Below are 17265 nucleotides of genomic sequence, written 5' to 3' on the forward strand. Positions count from 1 at the left end.
TTATACAGTTGGAACTACAGTTAATTTGGACGCAGTTCAAAATTGCATCAACTACGTCTCCTCATGCAATTTCAACTACAGCAGTTGGATTCAAATGCATCAAATCAAATATTGGATTTGAATTTGTACGTAGTTACAACTATATGCAATCAAACAATCCCTAATAAAAGCACTCGAACTACTCATGATGCAAATACCTCGTGTAATGGAAATATACCCCTCCTTAGGTCTTCAACCAACTATACTATAGTAGTCCTCCAGGTGCAGGTGCTTCTTACAACTATAATAGACCTCCAAGAAGCACCCCAACGCTCGAGTTTCTTATATATATATATATATATCAATGAGCCTCCGATGCCACAATAGTTAGCTGGTGGAAGATGAATTTCTCTACAAATAAATAAACGCCAACTAGCACATTTGCTAATTAAGCATGCTTCAGCATATGTAAAGACGATGAAGCAGGAGGAGACCTTTTTTAGAGGATGGATTATTTGGCCAGATAAATTCTCTAGACTAGAAGGTTATTTTGTAAATTGAAAAATTTCATCGGAAAGAAAAAAAGAAAAAAAAAAAAAAGGGTCTGGAATCTGGATCCCGGTTTACCACATTCCTGAGAGCTCGGTCCTGCGAACGCCACTAATAAATCACACTGGTAGTGGTGCAAAACCGAGCCACCACACTGGCTTACATACCCCACCTTACAAGCCCACTTTCCCTCCATACGCTACCTACCGGCTCTTAACTACATTAGCATTAGCATCATTAGAGGGATAATACGGCCACTAACATCATCATATAGGACTGACTAATTTACATCATCTTCTAACAAGCTTGTTGCTTGTTATTTGGGGACCCCCAAGTTGTGAGTGCGAGCGAGTTAAATGGCAAAATAAAGAGAACAGGTAATGGGAGGAGGTCTCTCCCCCTCCTCTCTCACTCGCACTCGCACTCTCACTCTCACTCTCACTCAGGTGCGTCCATCGACTCCGGCGGTATGCGAAACAGCACAGATGCAGAATAATGCCCCGTCTGTGTACATAGGGGTGGATGAAATAGTAAAAACCAGGCTCCAGCTGGACCTCTTGGCCTCGACAGTTCTTACGGACATAACAAGCAAGTACTTTTGTAGTAAAGGAAATAGCGAAGCTACAAGATTATGTTCAGATCAGTTACAGCAATTAACTGAGAATCAGAATAGCTTTACCAGATACAGAATAATAATTAAGCAGGTTAAGGAGGTTAGATAATTTACGAGCCTCCTATTCGCCATGTATCTCCACTATGATAAGTTACACGATTCACCAAAAACCAACTAAAACAGGGCGCGGCCAAAGAAAATAAAAAAAAAAAATCACTTCCTCCAATGATGTACGAAATCACGACCCTCTCCAACCTACAGGGAGCAGGATTCCTGGAACAACTTTCGTTTACACAGGCATCTTACAAAAAGCACGGCACCGATAACAATGTGTTAGTGATGTTTCTAGATCACAAGTCAAAAGCATTCCCAGCCGATCAGATGTCGTTTTAATTTGGGGCTTAGTGTATTCTCTTTCTCTTGCTTGTTTCGGGGTTATCATCAAGAACAATGATATCATCATCGTCGTCGTTGTCTTTGATTTCTTGCAGACTTTTTTTATCAGATAAGTTACGGCTAGGACGAGTCTGAGGTTTATCGTCATTCTCTGTTGCTGTTTCTGACCTTTCAGGCTTGGGCATTTTCCTCTTTTTACTGGGCACTGCTGGAGTTGTTTCCACCTCATCTCCGTCAGCTTCTGATGAAGATACAGAGGCCACAGCTTTGGTCTCTCCGTTGCTCACCGCAACCTCTTTGCCCTTTTCGGAGGGAGTGGTCCACCCAGATAGGACCATCCCATCAGGTTCTTTCTCCTCGTCAAATTCCTCCCTGCTTATACATCAATATATTGTAATGATATCTCATACTTCATAATCTCTGTTATAAAAGTAGCCATTTCATGAACTGAAAGAAACATGTAGGAGGCATACAATGGAAATAAGAGAGGGCTTCGACGAGACAAATGGACTTAAAGCACAAACAGATGAAAAACCAGACTCAGGAAGCAAACCAGAAACTGTGTCTAAGACTTCCAATTTTCGAGTACTTTGACAATGTTTAGGTATGTCATTTATCAAATTTAAAAAGAAGAAGAAAGAAACAATCCCAGATGCACTTTTTATCTTCTAGTATGCATTTGCAATCTGAAGACGGAAAACGGTAAATGACTTTCAAGCATGTCTAATATGGTAACATCCTAACATAAACCCCGAATTGATGTCAAAACCAAGTGATTGCTAATAGTTCTTACAATCACTTTCATTGGTTTCTAAAACAAGATGGCTTCTCTTTTGCTTCCCCTCACGAGAGTTAAACACAAACTCTTCCAACCTTGACACTTTCATACACGCTTATCTCCTAATGCATCATCATTCAATGCATTAGACGCTTTGACGCAAAGCACAGATTATGTATAATTAAAGTTCCAAGCCACTACAACAGAATAAGAAACTTTATAGGAACAACATGATGAATGTATTTGGGAAATTAACAATGCAAAAAGATACAGAAACCCAAAGACGTAATGGAAACCTGTGTTTGATGTTGATATTGCATACTAATTCCTGTTGAAGATCCTCGAGACAAAGCACAGTGCCACTTCTGACCGGAGCAGGCAGTCCAGATAAAACCTGCGTGAGATGTGCAAGACAATCCCGTAGGACGCAAAAAAAACAAAAAACAAAAAAAAAACAAAAAAAAGAAAGAAAAGAGAACAGACACCAGTTAAAGCCAACCTTAGCTTACCATGCACAACTGAAACAGAGAATGCTAAGAGTGAATATATGAATAAAAGAAGTCATCAGACACAACCTTGTCGAGGTTCAAAGCATAATTGGCAGCTAAATCCTTGTCCAAATCATCACCATCCTCAAAGACGAGTGTTGAGCCAACCATTACCATAGGAAGGTTCATACCAAGTTTGGCCTTTACTATTCTCTCGACAACATCTCGAAGCTTTGCAGTATTAGTGTTAACCTCCAACAGCAGGGGTGTCTGTCTCATTTAAGTATACAAATGTTTAAAACAGTCACATATCGGGGAGAGAGAGAGAGAGAGAGAGAGAGAGAGAGAGAGGGATTTTACAAAAAAGATAAGTACCTCAGAACAGACATAACATGATTTATTAGCCTCAAATGGCTGCACCGGCATTAGAAGCATCTTTCTTGATGGATGTTCAAGACAATATGTCATCCTGTGAACAAAAATAGCTCTCCCAGTTAAACAAAACTTAATTTTGCCTATAAATTTAATACAAAGATGTGCACAGAGAAGATAGAAGTGGCAAGCGTTGTGCCAATCATCACAGCAGCTAAAAAAGATAATAATATGTCACATGCAATTTGTTTTTGACCGCCAATTCTTGTCTGTATCATAATTAGGTATGTTGATGCCTTGATGGCATAGGATTGATTCGATTTTTCGGAAAATAAAATCCAAAATGCCCAATCAACATTGAAACCCAAAACCAAAACCAAATCAAACGACTTACAGAAGTCGAAAACCATAAAAAACCCACCGAAAAACCTAAAACACCAAAACTGAAACCCACTATAACTTTCTTTTAACAATTCTATTCATAAACAAAACAGGATTCAAACTAGGTTCTAAATCTTGATACAAGAACAGCAATATAAAATGTTATCAAGATGACTATCTTGTCTTAATCTACATTCTACAGCAATTAGATCAAAATACACTGGCTTGAATACATATACATCTTCATCTGGAGGAATTAGAACAAAGGTGTGTATATATATATATGCGTTTTAAATATATAATTTAAGAACATCACTCTCTAATAGCTTAAGCTTTTGGACAAAAACGATTATTTCACATTCTTTACATGGTGTCAGAGTAGGAGGTCTTGAGTTCGAATCCCACCAAGCTCCTAATCTCATTTAATTTCCCCCATTTAACTCAAGTACACATTTCAAAATGTCTCGAGCCCAAATGAGAGGGAACAATGTTAAAATATAAATAAGAACACCGTTCTCTAACAATTTAAGCAATTGCAAAAAAAAACAATTGTTGCACATTTTTAGACATACGAAGTATACAGTTTGAGTTCAAGTTCAGGTCAGGAAGTCGCAAAAACTATAACTGAGACCCAACTAAGTTTGTTTTCCCATCGCCCAAACCATGACGGTTTACCTTCAGTTATTACTGCCCCATTCAGGTTCGAGGTTTCTAGTAAAATTTTGCATATCATACGCATTGACATCCCTATTGTGGTATGTTACATTACGTTCTATGTGATTGGAAAACTAGGACGAACAAGATTACTATAGGACTTTGAAGAACAAAATTAATTGAATTGCAAGATCTTGCTTTTACGAGTGTTGCAATAACTGTCAACTACTACAATTGAACATGCAATAGGACTTCATTTTCAATATCTAATCATATGTAATGATAAGTCATACATCAATCTCTATCACTATTGCTAGGCACCAAAGCTACTTGGTTCTCAAGTAGGAACCTTTCTTACTAGCACGGGCTCAGATATTCCAAAGGATAATTAAAAAATAGTGTTAACAAGTAATGATCAGAAAAGTATCATATAAGCAATGATCAAAACCTGTGAACAAGAAAGAGATGAAATATCATGTGGAGAAAATCTATGCGAAGACAGTTTCCCTGCTGTTAAGGCACAAACAACTAATCAACTTTAAGAGCTCCAAGTAAAGGCCAAGAATTTGCATTGCATAATAACCCACTAGCCAATAATTAACACTACTCGTAACTCAGGAAAAGCAGGTCACCACAAATCATGCACTCCCAAATAACAATGCGGTAGACCTAGTACTGTTAATTTAGATTCAGAGCTTAAGCGTGGAGAGAAGAAAGAAACAAAGGTGAACTATTTGGGTTGGTACTGCATGCTGTGAGTTGTATTTCTCTATTCTGCTCAATGAAAAAACTATAATAGACCATGATAAATGAATAAAAAGACGAAATCCAAAGAATCGTCAAAAGAATATGCAGACTGAAATTTTGGTCAACAGGATCCTCAAAAGGGATGCAAACTAAAAATTTGTTCAAAACACCAGTTATATAAGTTTCAATCATTATAACCTATATGAATCATCTTTCCCAGAGCGCTTCTTAGTAGGAATAAAATCCAACTAATGTTCCATTTTCATACTGATAGAAATCATGAAGACTATCAAAATTTTGCAAGAATTTTGTGGAATGAATGTAGCAGAACTCAAGCTATTATTTCAAATGAAATTTTTTATGAGGTAAAAGCACAAAATTACAAGCTGATGGAGATTGAAAGCAACTTCTTTCGATGAAAGAAAATTTTTCCTGCATGTTTCAAATGCTACTTGGTGGACAAAGAACTAAATTTGCAGACTTCTCAAAAGGAATGGTTAGAAAATAGCTTAGTCTCAAAATAATCATCATAAAAAATGATAGCCAAAAATTTCCATATACAATAACTAGATCCAGAAACCAGAAATAGTGGAAACTCGTAACTTCATGGACAAAGGAACTGTACCTATAATTCTCAAAATCATTCTGCAGCACTTTAATTGCTTCTATAACAATCAGACCAGCAATAATAGCATTTGTTGTTGCGACGGCATGAACGATGTTGCCGGCGATGCCTTTAGCTTCAAAAAGACTATGCAAAGGAATCCCAAAAGAAGATGCCCTGATATTTGCAGCAGCAGTCACAAACTCCACTGCCAACTGATCATCTTTGTCAAAGGTTAAGCACCCAATATCCTAAGACCAATTAATAGCAACATGAACTAAGTTTAACAGAGAAAATGATCTCAGGAGCATAACAACAGATAGATGCAAAAGATGGTACCTTCTCTCTTTTTTCAAAAAATAATCTAAGAGACTCCAAAAAGATTCGTGAATTCTCGGCAAGGCTCCAAACATCCTGTGGGTTCTTCAGATTAAGAGAGGACATAGCAGATGGGGTCAAATCCTCAGTCTTGCAGTCCTCTGAGTACCCATTTCGGTGAACTAGTTTGTCAGGTAAAAGATCATTAATATATACCGGTCTAGGTCTTTGTCTGTTCTTCCATGTTTCTTCATTAGTTAATGCAACTTCAATATTATATCCAAAAACATGATCATAAATTCTCCGACCATACTGCTCAAGGTCTTCATGTGGGTTGCGTACAAATACATCTTGTGCATGCTCTGACTGAGAATTGCCATCACCAGAATGCACGTTAAGATCATTGTCCTGATTTTTGTCACCAAATAACTTGGCAAAAAGCAAGTCCTTGGCCCAAACAATACAGTGAACAAACTGGACATGTAAAAGATAGAATTCAGCATCACAAAAAAATAGCAGACTAAAGATTTAGTTAACTGAAATTCAGTTCCAGCAAAAATGCAATCACCATACCAACAAATCAACAGATAATAGTAATCAAGAAAATTCCATGCATCGAAAGCATAAAACTTCCGAACCCCAAACAACAATAAGAACCAAGAAATAAAGATCTGCAAGTTCACAAATCGAAAGTAGATTTCTGATATGTTTAAATTTGAGATCACAAAAGTAGATTTCAAATTCTCTTCCAGTTTTATTAGCAAATTCACAAATAATCCCTAAATTACCCACATGAGTACATATGATGGAACACCTTTCACATTTGTTTTTCCCAAAAAGACTGAAAAAATCATGTCATTTTTGGACGAGATGTACAAAACACATTTATACACAAGCATCTAGTCAAATAAAACTTAATTTAATGTTTTCCCTAAGGTTAGATCAAGTAACAGCACATAACATAATTCCCTATTTTCCATGAATAACTGAATTCCTTCCTCTAAAATTCATAATATCTTCTCACTAATTCCATATGCAACTTTAACACATACTCTCTCTTTATTACTTTTCTGCTGTTCTACAAATATCATCCTACCCCACAATTGAAGGAATAACAAATTACCTTGAATAGAAGACATCATAACATAATTCAAAAGTGGGTACTGATGTCAACTGAAAGTTTATTATCAGCGTGGCCCTGACATTCACTGAATATCCCATTACAAATGCATATTACAATAAGGCGCTATGAGAATTACATAAATATTCATACTTTTAGTCAGTTTTGGCTGATCCATGTAAATGTCCAGAGCATAATATTCCTTATTACCATTTTTTTTACCCATATTTGTACTTTAAAAATGGATTATTCAAATATAATTCAGATACTTTATTACTTTTGATTGTCAAAAAGAAATTGTTCAAATAAAGTTTGATAAACCTTGCTCAAAATTTGTTACAGCTTTACAGGAAAAGGCCTGCATCATGTTCTAAAAAGTGTAAAGTTACTAGGCAAGTAGCCAAGATACTGCATAGCTTATGCGGAAGGCGAGTGCATATGGGGTCACATAGGATACAACAATAGCCTGTAAACTGTGGTAAGACAAAATACAATAGATAAGAATAAGAGGCAGAAGAATCACGAAGAAAAATCCTAAGAAACCTTTATATGTTGTAGGACATTGCAACACTATAAAGATCATGTCAAATTTTTATGTAATTTTCGATGCAAAGTATTCTCAAACACGAGTAGCAAATGAAAGTAGTATGAAGATTTATATCTCAAATCAGTAGATTTAAATGTATAACTAGTCAGCATAGACATGTCGCAACATATCTACTTATATATACTTAAAATACATCATAGCACGCGACTTGTGTAACGACCCGACCCGCTAGCAATAATAACTTGTTGGGCCCAAACCAGCCCAAAATGCTTAAATCCAGTTATTATTATTAATTTCCATAATCTCTTATATACTCGATCACAACCCCATTCCCACCCAATATTGGACTATTGGGGTATCACGGAGTCCCCCTGTTTAGGCCCTGACATTCTTGTCAGACCAATCACACGCACAACCTACGATCACCAAGTGATGTGAGACTTGTCTCGTTAGCCTTGATACCGACCTTAGCTTAACCTGTCATTCTCCAACCTGGCTTAGCCTGTCATTCCAACACTGAGTCAACCGAGATTCATCTCACACTTCCGACTAGTGATTGACTCTGATATCAAATGTAACAACCCAACCAGCTAGCAATAATAACTCGTTGGGCCTAAAACCACCAACCCAAAATATTTAAGCCCAATTATTATTGTTAGTGTCTGTGATCTCTTATATACCCAATCACAACCTCATTCCCATCCGATGTGAGACTATTGGGATGTCACAACTAGGTCTTATGTTTATTACCTAGTGGCTAGTGCCCAAACTATATTTAGATATGGTCTATGTGGGTTGGTTAAGCAACTGCATCCACTTAGGCGTGCAAAAATACGGGTTTATGCACTAGTAGAATAGTAGCCACCCTTTAGGAATAATAGCCTATGAATGATGAGCATTGTATTTTGTATGTACAGTTAAAAAGGTCATCATTTGAACCAAGGTTTTAATCGCCTCAACAATAGCATGCGAAATATCAGTCAGCCTATTATACAGTGGCGCGTTGCATGCCAACAGCTCGGCACAATCGTCAAAGGCCATAATATGGTGTCCTTTTATATGTTGGCACACACCTGCAAGCAGCATGATCAACATGTTTCGCACGTGCGTAGCATGTACCCCAGCTAACAAAGTACTTAACTTGGTTTGTGTTCTTTTACGGCTTGTTGGGCTCATTTTAACAAATGTATAAGTATTGTTTCAGTGGAGATATTCGAAGAAGTCCAATAGCACTTTCATAGAAACTCACCTCACAAATTTATGCTGCATCTAGAAGCAAGAGCTTCAATTTTAAAATGCCTTTCGACCCAGAAGCTAATTTCATCTACCCTTGAAGTCTGAAACATCACACCTTTCATCTTCCCAAGTCAAGGTATTCGAATAATTAGCCAAAAATGCATTGAACATGCATGGGCAGTCCATGTTGATAATAATTTAAAGCAGTATAACATTGATGCCATGCATTGCACTAAGCATCCTAGACATTTTGACAAGGCTAACACTATGGCTATAAATTGAGCTCTTTGCTTTTGAACAACTTGTGTTCGGCTTGAAACTTGGCTCAGCACAGGCTCAGTTGGCTCGTCTAACATACAAGTTAAGGTTGAGCAGCTCAATGCTCTTAGTTAATCTTAAAAATATAAAAATTGGCAAAACATATTGAAAACAATCAAATAACATATCAATTTTATGTCAGAAGAAGCATAATTCGTCCTCCTTAGAATGAAAAAGAAATTTTCACATGTTATACAAATGTAATTCTAAATAACAGATTAGCAATACGTATACAATAAAGGTTCATAAAAATAAAAACATCGTCAATTTCTTAGTACAAACACATAAATCAGTTCTTCATGAGCAGCTCAAGTTTGACTCAAAAGTAAATAAGCTTGAGATCAACACGACTATAAGCGAGCCGATCTTGAGCTTAGCTTAGCTTGCTTATGTTTAGCTTATTAACAATACTTACTCAGCTAGCACATTATTATGGCTTTCATACTACAATAATGACTAAATTTTAATTGTATAAGTTGTTGGCATTTAAAACTTCAAATTGTATCAGTTGCTTCAGATCATTTGATTGGTTGGATCCTTTTTTTCCTTAGCATAGGAAGTTAGTACAAATCCAAGGTTTATTCACCAAAAGTTGAATAAGCCACAATTTTAGTATTCTTCCAAATTGGAGGTTCTGCTCTTAGGGCTTAAAATCTCATTTCAGCTTCCCACGCATTGTAAAAGCTCCAAGCATCTGTATTTGCCAAACACCAGGAGGTGATCGCAAATCAAGGCAAAAGCAAAAGCTAGACCAAATAGGTACCAAGAATATCAGCAGTGGTAAGAAATTTCATAAGGAAATGACAAAGAAAAACTAAAGAAAAAAGTTGTAAGTAGCAACGATAATCTTTCACAGAATAATTCATCCATGGAAGCACAGATACACCAGTTAAAACAAGAGAAAATCAGAAAAACCAGAACAGAATTGACAAAGATTAAACCTTTGAAGGGGTGCTGGTGATCGTACAAACAGGATAGGTCTTCGGAGTGGGTTTTGGCTGGCATTCATAGCACTCTGTTTTGCCTTTGACATGAACTGTGACCTACCAAATGAAAAACGATTAATATATTTCACTAGAGTCAGTTTGACATGTTAATGCACAAAAACATGAGATTTTCTGATTTGGCACATACTTATAGCAAGCAGTTCATGGTGTCGTTAATTAACAAAGCACATAGGAAGCTAGTTTGGTTCCTGCAAGAAATACAGCTAAAAAAATATACGGGTACTAGATGACTAAATCATTCTAGGATTTGATTGTAAAACAGACATTCGTTTCATGCAGAAGTAACTCTAAAAAGTAAGAGCAAACACTACGGGATTGCAACTTGCAGTATGCTGAATTTCTGAATATATGACATTCAGAATAAAAAATGTAAAAACAACTAGCACAGTGCGATGAGGATGTTGACGTGGACAAACAGCAATATAAAGTAGGACCGGAAAGGAAGATGTTCGCTCTGCAGCAGAAGCAGCTTCAAGGCAGGATTATGGAATAATTACGGAAACACATACAAAATGGAGATGTAAATTGATCGATAGGAAAGAATGAGGTAATCCAAGGTTATGCTATGAAAGTGAGAGAGAGAATCCAGAAATGACACTAACAGAAGTGATTAAGAAAGATAAAGAGGCAACATGTTTAGAAGAGGAGATAAAAGAATCTGTGGCCAGAGAACAGTTACATGACGAAGATGAGTTACGAGGATAGATGGCAAAGTTTATTTGACAACTTTTCCGTCAGTACCTCTTAGAGGAAGATTAAAGCTAAACAAATGTTAGTCCATACATCCTAACAAATTCTTCTTCTAGAGATACATCAAATAAAGCAGTAGATTTATGGGAGTACGAATAGCAATTACCATGCTACACATTACTTTCTAATGGCTTTATAATTAGATTAAACTGGGAGTTATATGACATCACCTGCCCCAGAAAACCTGTTGTTCCACTTTCAACTAAAGGAACTTCAGCAGCAAGGCAAAGTCGATTAACGTGTCGTCTAGCATCTAGGTTATCCAGACCATTCAGGACCACATTAAACTGCTTAAAAAAATCAACATTGAATTGAGGATCTTTGACATTTGAATGGTATGGTGTGATATTGATGTGGGGCCTAAACCTTAGAACAGCATCACGAGCAACCTGAAAAGAATACAACCATGATGGAAGCAATGAGAGCAGCACCAGATGTAAATAAATAAAATAGGAAAAAAGTTTCATGAGAGATGAATAAAAAACATTCAAATGTTGCTTACTTTAGCTTTAGATTGTCCAACATGATGTTGCCGAAATAAAAATTGCCTGTTTAGGTTGCTAACTTCAATTGTGTCCATGTCAATCTGCAAATTGTTTCAAAAGTTCGATTTATAAGTTGGTATCCAAAATGTCAGCTGATAAGCTTACTCTACTCCCGTGGTATATAGACGTCTGAATGAACTCATCCAATTGGGACAACAGTGGATTTCATGAAAAATGGATACGTGATGATAAAAGACTCCCACTAGACTCTAGAGAAATTACCACGTCAGAATAGATAGCAGAATAAGAACTATAAACATTCTCAAAGGGGTACGAACAGAGTATAAACATATAAGACACCATATCTTTGTGGCCATGAAACTATTTAGAACAGCTATGCTATAATTACATAGATAATAATGTTCCTATAATGATAATTACAATATTGCTACTAGCAAATACACTAAGCAACTTCCACTAACGACAATCATCACAAAATAGGAGACAAACGAAAAGTAACAAAATGGAGGCAAAAGAAGCTTGGATTTGGCAAACGAATTCCGTGAAAATACTAGGTTCTACAGTTCTACTGTAAATTTTCAATAGATAATTACAGATAATTGGCAAAGCTACAACTCTTTGTCTGCAATATATGATTATTACAAACATGGTCAGTCAAACCATTATTAGCATGATAATCACCAGAACAGGTTAAAGGACTAAATCCCGAGTAAAGATAACAAAAAAAAATTGCATAGCCATGCCTTCTCTCAATGTCGGAACAAATGCCTGCCTTAAAAGCAAGGATTACCATGCCACTAGCACCGGGTGTGCCAGAGTTCCATTGGCAAGGCACAACACAGCACGTCATGGCATGGCTTGGCATGCCAGCACGCGTAGGGATAGATCCTCTTTTATTGTTAGCAGGAACTACACAGGCCATGCCAGATCCTTTTTTATCTATTAGATGAGAAGCATCGAGGGCACATGCCGGCCATGCCAGAACAAGGCCCACCAACATAGAAATCCTTGCTTACAAGAAACTACACCAACACCAGGTCTAACAAGCTTGTCACATTACACAAAAAACGAAATCAAAGTCCAGATAAAGAAATGGAGTGGATATTGAATGAAACTTTTGAGGACAAGTATTACATTGCCACAAGAAGCCATCGGTCCTAATTTTGCTGATCTAAGAGGCAGTATTTGCCAGCTCCTTAGGCCATAATATCATGAGTTTTACTCTTACTAATACTTCTTGAATCTACACTGCACAAACCACTATATAAACTTTAAAATCAATTTCTCAGTTTCCTGTAAGTGTTGTTTTTGGCACTTTTTTAAAGCCAGTTCATAAAACATCTGACTGATCCATGGACAAATAGCTGACATATTCAACATCCTAAAGCACCATAGAGAAATATTCAACCTGCTTTAATTTTTCTGTCATAATTCATGTTGCCCTCTCATAACAAACAGCCCATATAATCCAGGGTACGAGTTAATTCTTTCATCTACCCTTCTCTATCTTTTTAAAATCTTTGTTTGCTTTTCCTGCTGATCTCCAAGGTATTGTAATTTATTTCAGTGCTTGCATTGATTATCACTGAAGCAATTCGATTCCTTAGGCTGAACAAAATGGTACACACCAAAAAAAGCAAAAAAGAATAGCATGGATGGTATGTTGATTTAAAGGATAGAAGAGAAACCAAAAAGGAGCCTAACATATAAGCAAGTAGTACACTTGATGTCACAATCCTTTCATTCCTGACAAGATTTATTAGAGAGTTAATAATCTCTCCCCAGTCCACATATAAATCATATTCCGACTTTTAAATAAAACAAAAAATATATAACTCTATATTTATATCAAGTTGGATCTCATTAATCATGTTTCAAGTAATCCATGCTATCTCGCTTTATCTCAAAAGAGTGGATGAACCAATACATGCGTATGTGGTCCCTTGAACACCCTTAATAATCCATTAGTCTCTCTGCCTGTTGGCTAGACACTTATGCGCTACACAGTAAGCACGTGAGCAAGTCATCTACTACCAAATTAACCAAGCACTTAGTTAAATGCAAGCAGATTAAGCATGGCATATTAATGAAACACCTAAACATAGAGTTTACTTGGGGGTATGTTTAGTTTATATTGTGACTGTTGCCTTTCTTTGTAATCAGCAAAATTTCTTGCTTATATTACTTAAAACTTCCACGTGATATTTACTGTGTTACAGTAGGTCTTCAAAATTTTCTCTGTTTCCTTTCTTTTTGGGGATTTGTTATGTGCGTTATCCGTTTACCAATTTCTATTATTCGCATTTCTACCACAGTTTAAAAAATGTTAATTGCATCTGAAATCAAATACCGCATGCATACCAGCATGCACCTGAGTAACGCATACATCTGGCACACTATTGGCATCGTTCAGGAGAACGCCTTTTCTACCACTTACAAGCATAGTTTTGATTAACGACAATTGAACAAATTTTTAAAGTGAGAAGCATTGTTTCCGTTAATTAAACCACATATATGCCTGCAAATGCATCTGCATACCAAATATACAACATGCGGCGGCAGGAAGGGTGGATTTTAGTGCCTCTTTGGGCCTACTTGTGCTTCCTGCTTTCAACAAGAATCACCCCTAGAAAAGCGTTTTGGCAAATAAAAAAGTCCGGGGCTTTGGCTAGAACAGAAATCACACACACACACACACACACACACACAAAGAAAAAAAAAGAAAAGAAAAGAAGAAGAGATTTTGAGGCTTAAAACCGAAAGATTTAAATTGATGCTTCTACAGCGGCAGCGAGGATGTAAAACAGCAAAAAATTTACTCAACAGCAATCTATCCAACAGCACCGCACCCTACATACCCTGCAGCAGGGGCAAACAGGATCACAGAATTTTATCCTCTCCTCTTTAATTTGAGTATGCGGACGGAGTGGTACATACACCGGGTCGAGTCAAACAGCAAAATAAACGATAAAACCCTAGAATCCCGGAAGTAGCAAAAGACCGGAGGAGAGAAACCCTAACAGGACTGGACTGGACTGGACTGGGTGGTGGTGGTGGTGGTGGTAAAAGTAAAAGCAGGGGAAGGCGAAAGTAGAAGTAAAAGCAAAAGCAGGGGAAGGCGATGTTACTATGTGAATATCGCGGAAGCCGGAGAGGGCAAGCGTCTTCAGGAGCTCGCAGCCGATCCCGCCGGCCCCGACCATCAGCACCTTCGCGGCCTGCAGGACAAACCCCCCCAATCCGAGTCAAGCGAAGTCAGACTCCTTCCTTCCTTCCTTCCGCAAGAAAATAATACCTGCCTTCCCGAGGCACCCACCCCACCGAGAAGAACAGGAACAGGAACAGGAACAGGAACAGGAACAGGAACGTGAACGTGAAGCGAGAGCAGCAAGTTTTGGGAGGAGACGAAGGATCGGGCTAGTAAAAGCCTCCTCGCCCGAAGAAGTGCAAGGAGAGGGGGCGATGGGCTTCGATTCCGAGACCTTCGAACCGAAAAACCGCTGATGAGCGGAGAGTAGAATTTCGAAACTATCTGTTTCTTCCGTGTACATTCTTTCTACCTTCTTCTTTTTTTCTTTTTTTCTTTTTTTCCTTTTGTCTTTTTTTTTTTTTTTTCAAAAAAAACTTTGCCTATTTTGGTAATAAAAAAAAGCATATAGTCCGACGCTAGCTTGTATTTCGGGGCTACAAGAAGTTATGGACTTTTTTTTTGCATTTAGCCTTCTAAAAAAATTTTATTTCAAAAATGGCCCTGTCAAAATTTAATTTGCAAAAATGACCCTGACTTTGCCACGCAAGTGTCACGTCAGCGCCACGCAGGCGAAGCTGGGGCCACGGCGTTTAAGTTGAACATGGTGAACCATTCACCGTATTCAAACACGATAAATGGTTCACCGTGTCCAGTGTGTTATTCATGCCCTTGGTCTTGCAGCAGGTCGGAGAGAGCCTGGGGCAGAGGGAGAGAGAACCCAGGGGTAATACATGAGACACGGGGGACCATTCACCGTGTCTAAACACGGTGAATAGTTCACCGTGTCCAAACACGGTGAATCAATTACCGTGTTTTCTTTGAATACAACCCCCCTGAGCTGTCTTCCTCTTCCCCCCAACTCTCTCGCTCGATCTCTCTCTCTCTCTCTCGCTCGATCTCTCTCTCTCGCTCTCTTCCTCTCGCTTTCTCTCTCTGGCAGACGCCGACGCCGCCGCCGCCGCCGCCGACGCCGCCCTCTCTCGCCCGAGGTGTTTCCCCACCCTCATTCTCTATCTAGCTCTAGAAGCCCCCACATCTCTCTCTCTCTCTCTCTCTCTCTGTCGCCCACCCCGCCGGCGCCGGCGACCCCGGCGACACCGGCGCCGCCCTCACCCGGCCGAGAACACCCCACCACCCCTCTTGCTCTCTCTAACCTCTCTCTCTTCCTNACGCCGCCCACAGTGGCTTCTCACTGTGAAAAGCCTCTGTGAGGCCTCCCCCCCCTTCCCCCCCTCACAGAGGCTTCTCACTGGCAACCCCCCACAGAGACCCTGTGAGGCCTCTCACTGTGCAACCACCCTCCCCCGCTCACATAGTCCTCTCACTGTGCAACCCAACCCAAACCCCCCTCCCTCACAGAGGCATCTAAACCCCTCTCTCTCTCTCTCTCTCTCTCTCACTGATTGTTCTCGGTGTCTTTATCACAGGTCACTCCTTAGCTCTTAATTGGCAAAGTAGTCGCGCCGACCGTGTTCGCAAAATGGTAATACCATCTCTTACCCTCTCCTTTGTTATATGTTAGAAATGTGGTATGTCTTGAGTTTAATATTTTTATACATTTTATTATATTACTTTAGAACTCTATATCTGGCGACTGTGTTCCTTTCTATATCCATTGGGACGGAAATTTTATCGAGAACAATAATGTACCATGATATATTGGTGGCCGTAAAGAATTGGTTGCGATCCGACGCGATATCTCATTTCGGGCATTTGAGATGGAAATATATAATGTTACTAATTATGATCGAGTGGAAGACCGTCTACGCATCACAGTGAAATGTCCAATGGGAGGTGAATGGGAATTAGTTAACGTATCAAATGACAATACACTATCTGCCGTGATGAGTATTTTTCCCTTCCATGGATGTATAAAGTATTCGTGGAGAAATATGTGTCGACGACATACGACCGTCCAAATACCATTAATTATATGGAAATGCATCGTAGTAGCAATTATCAAAGGAATTACGTCAATCGCGAACGAGTTCGTATATCAAGGTATAAAGTAATGACCTTTATAAATGTTTTTCATGATTCCTCAATTAGTTTAGGTGCGCGAAATTAATAACTCTGTCTTGTAAGTGTTACAGAGAATTTGGAGTCCCATGTGTGCCAGTTAGTGCATCATTGCCATCTACTATGATGAATCCGTCTCGGTTGGTTGCTCAAAATGAGTGGTAGGTGATTGTATGATTTAGTTACATTAAAATTTGACCAATGTGAATAGTTAATCTTATTGAAGTAAAATAATACTTGTCATGCATATATATAGGTTGAAACAATCCTAATCCTAATAAAAAAATGATTAGATTCGAGTTCATACAATCCTAATAGGTCTCGTATTAATCATTAATTTTCTCGGGTCAATAATTATAATATACAATAAGCCTATTTAAAAATGTGAATGGGTGGGCCCTTATGAAAGCCCAAACAAATAAAAAAAAAAAAATGTGAGTGGGTGAGCCCTTACGAAAGCCCAAACAAATAAATTAAAAAAAAAGTGAGGGTGGGCCTTTATTTCAGCCCGTTATCATTTGAGCCCAATAAATTAAGGTGGGTCTGATCAACGACGGCCCACACCCACACCTTATAAAGTATCTAGTCGAAATCCGATTTCAAATCATAATCCATTCAAAATTCGAATTTCGA

At 38.3% G+C, this 17265-nt stretch overlaps 1 protein-coding gene across 2 annotated transcripts; it reads right to left on the bottom strand.

Annotated features, from left to right (window-relative positions):
• LOC109724004 (SUMO-activating enzyme subunit 2) lies at positions 1133 to 14609 on the bottom strand. Of its 2 annotated transcripts, none has more exons than XM_020252584.1 (10): positions 14492 to 14609; positions 11360 to 11443; positions 11028 to 11246; positions 10042 to 10143; positions 5901 to 6353; positions 5583 to 5812; positions 3179 to 3272; positions 2891 to 3073; positions 2612 to 2709; positions 1133 to 1909 (listed from the first exon to the last, which is right to left on the bottom strand). In XM_020252584.1, exons 1-10 carry the CDS (start codon positions 14564 to 14566, stop codon positions 1543 to 1545), a joined length of 1905 nt encoding a protein of 634 aa, XP_020108173.1. In that variant the 5' UTR covers positions 14567 to 14609; the 3' UTR covers positions 1133 to 1542. The 2 variants fall into 2 exon arrangements, with proteins under 2 accessions (XP_020108173.1, XP_020108174.1); XM_020252585.1 differs by lacking the exon at positions 14492 to 14609 and adding an exon at positions 13902 to 13950.

Source organism: Ananas comosus, linkage group 18, assembly GCF_001540865.1.
Source record: "Ananas comosus cultivar F153 linkage group 18, ASM154086v1, whole genome shotgun sequence".
In the NCBI taxonomy this organism is placed as follows: domain Eukaryota; kingdom Viridiplantae; phylum Streptophyta; class Magnoliopsida; order Poales; family Bromeliaceae; genus Ananas; species Ananas comosus.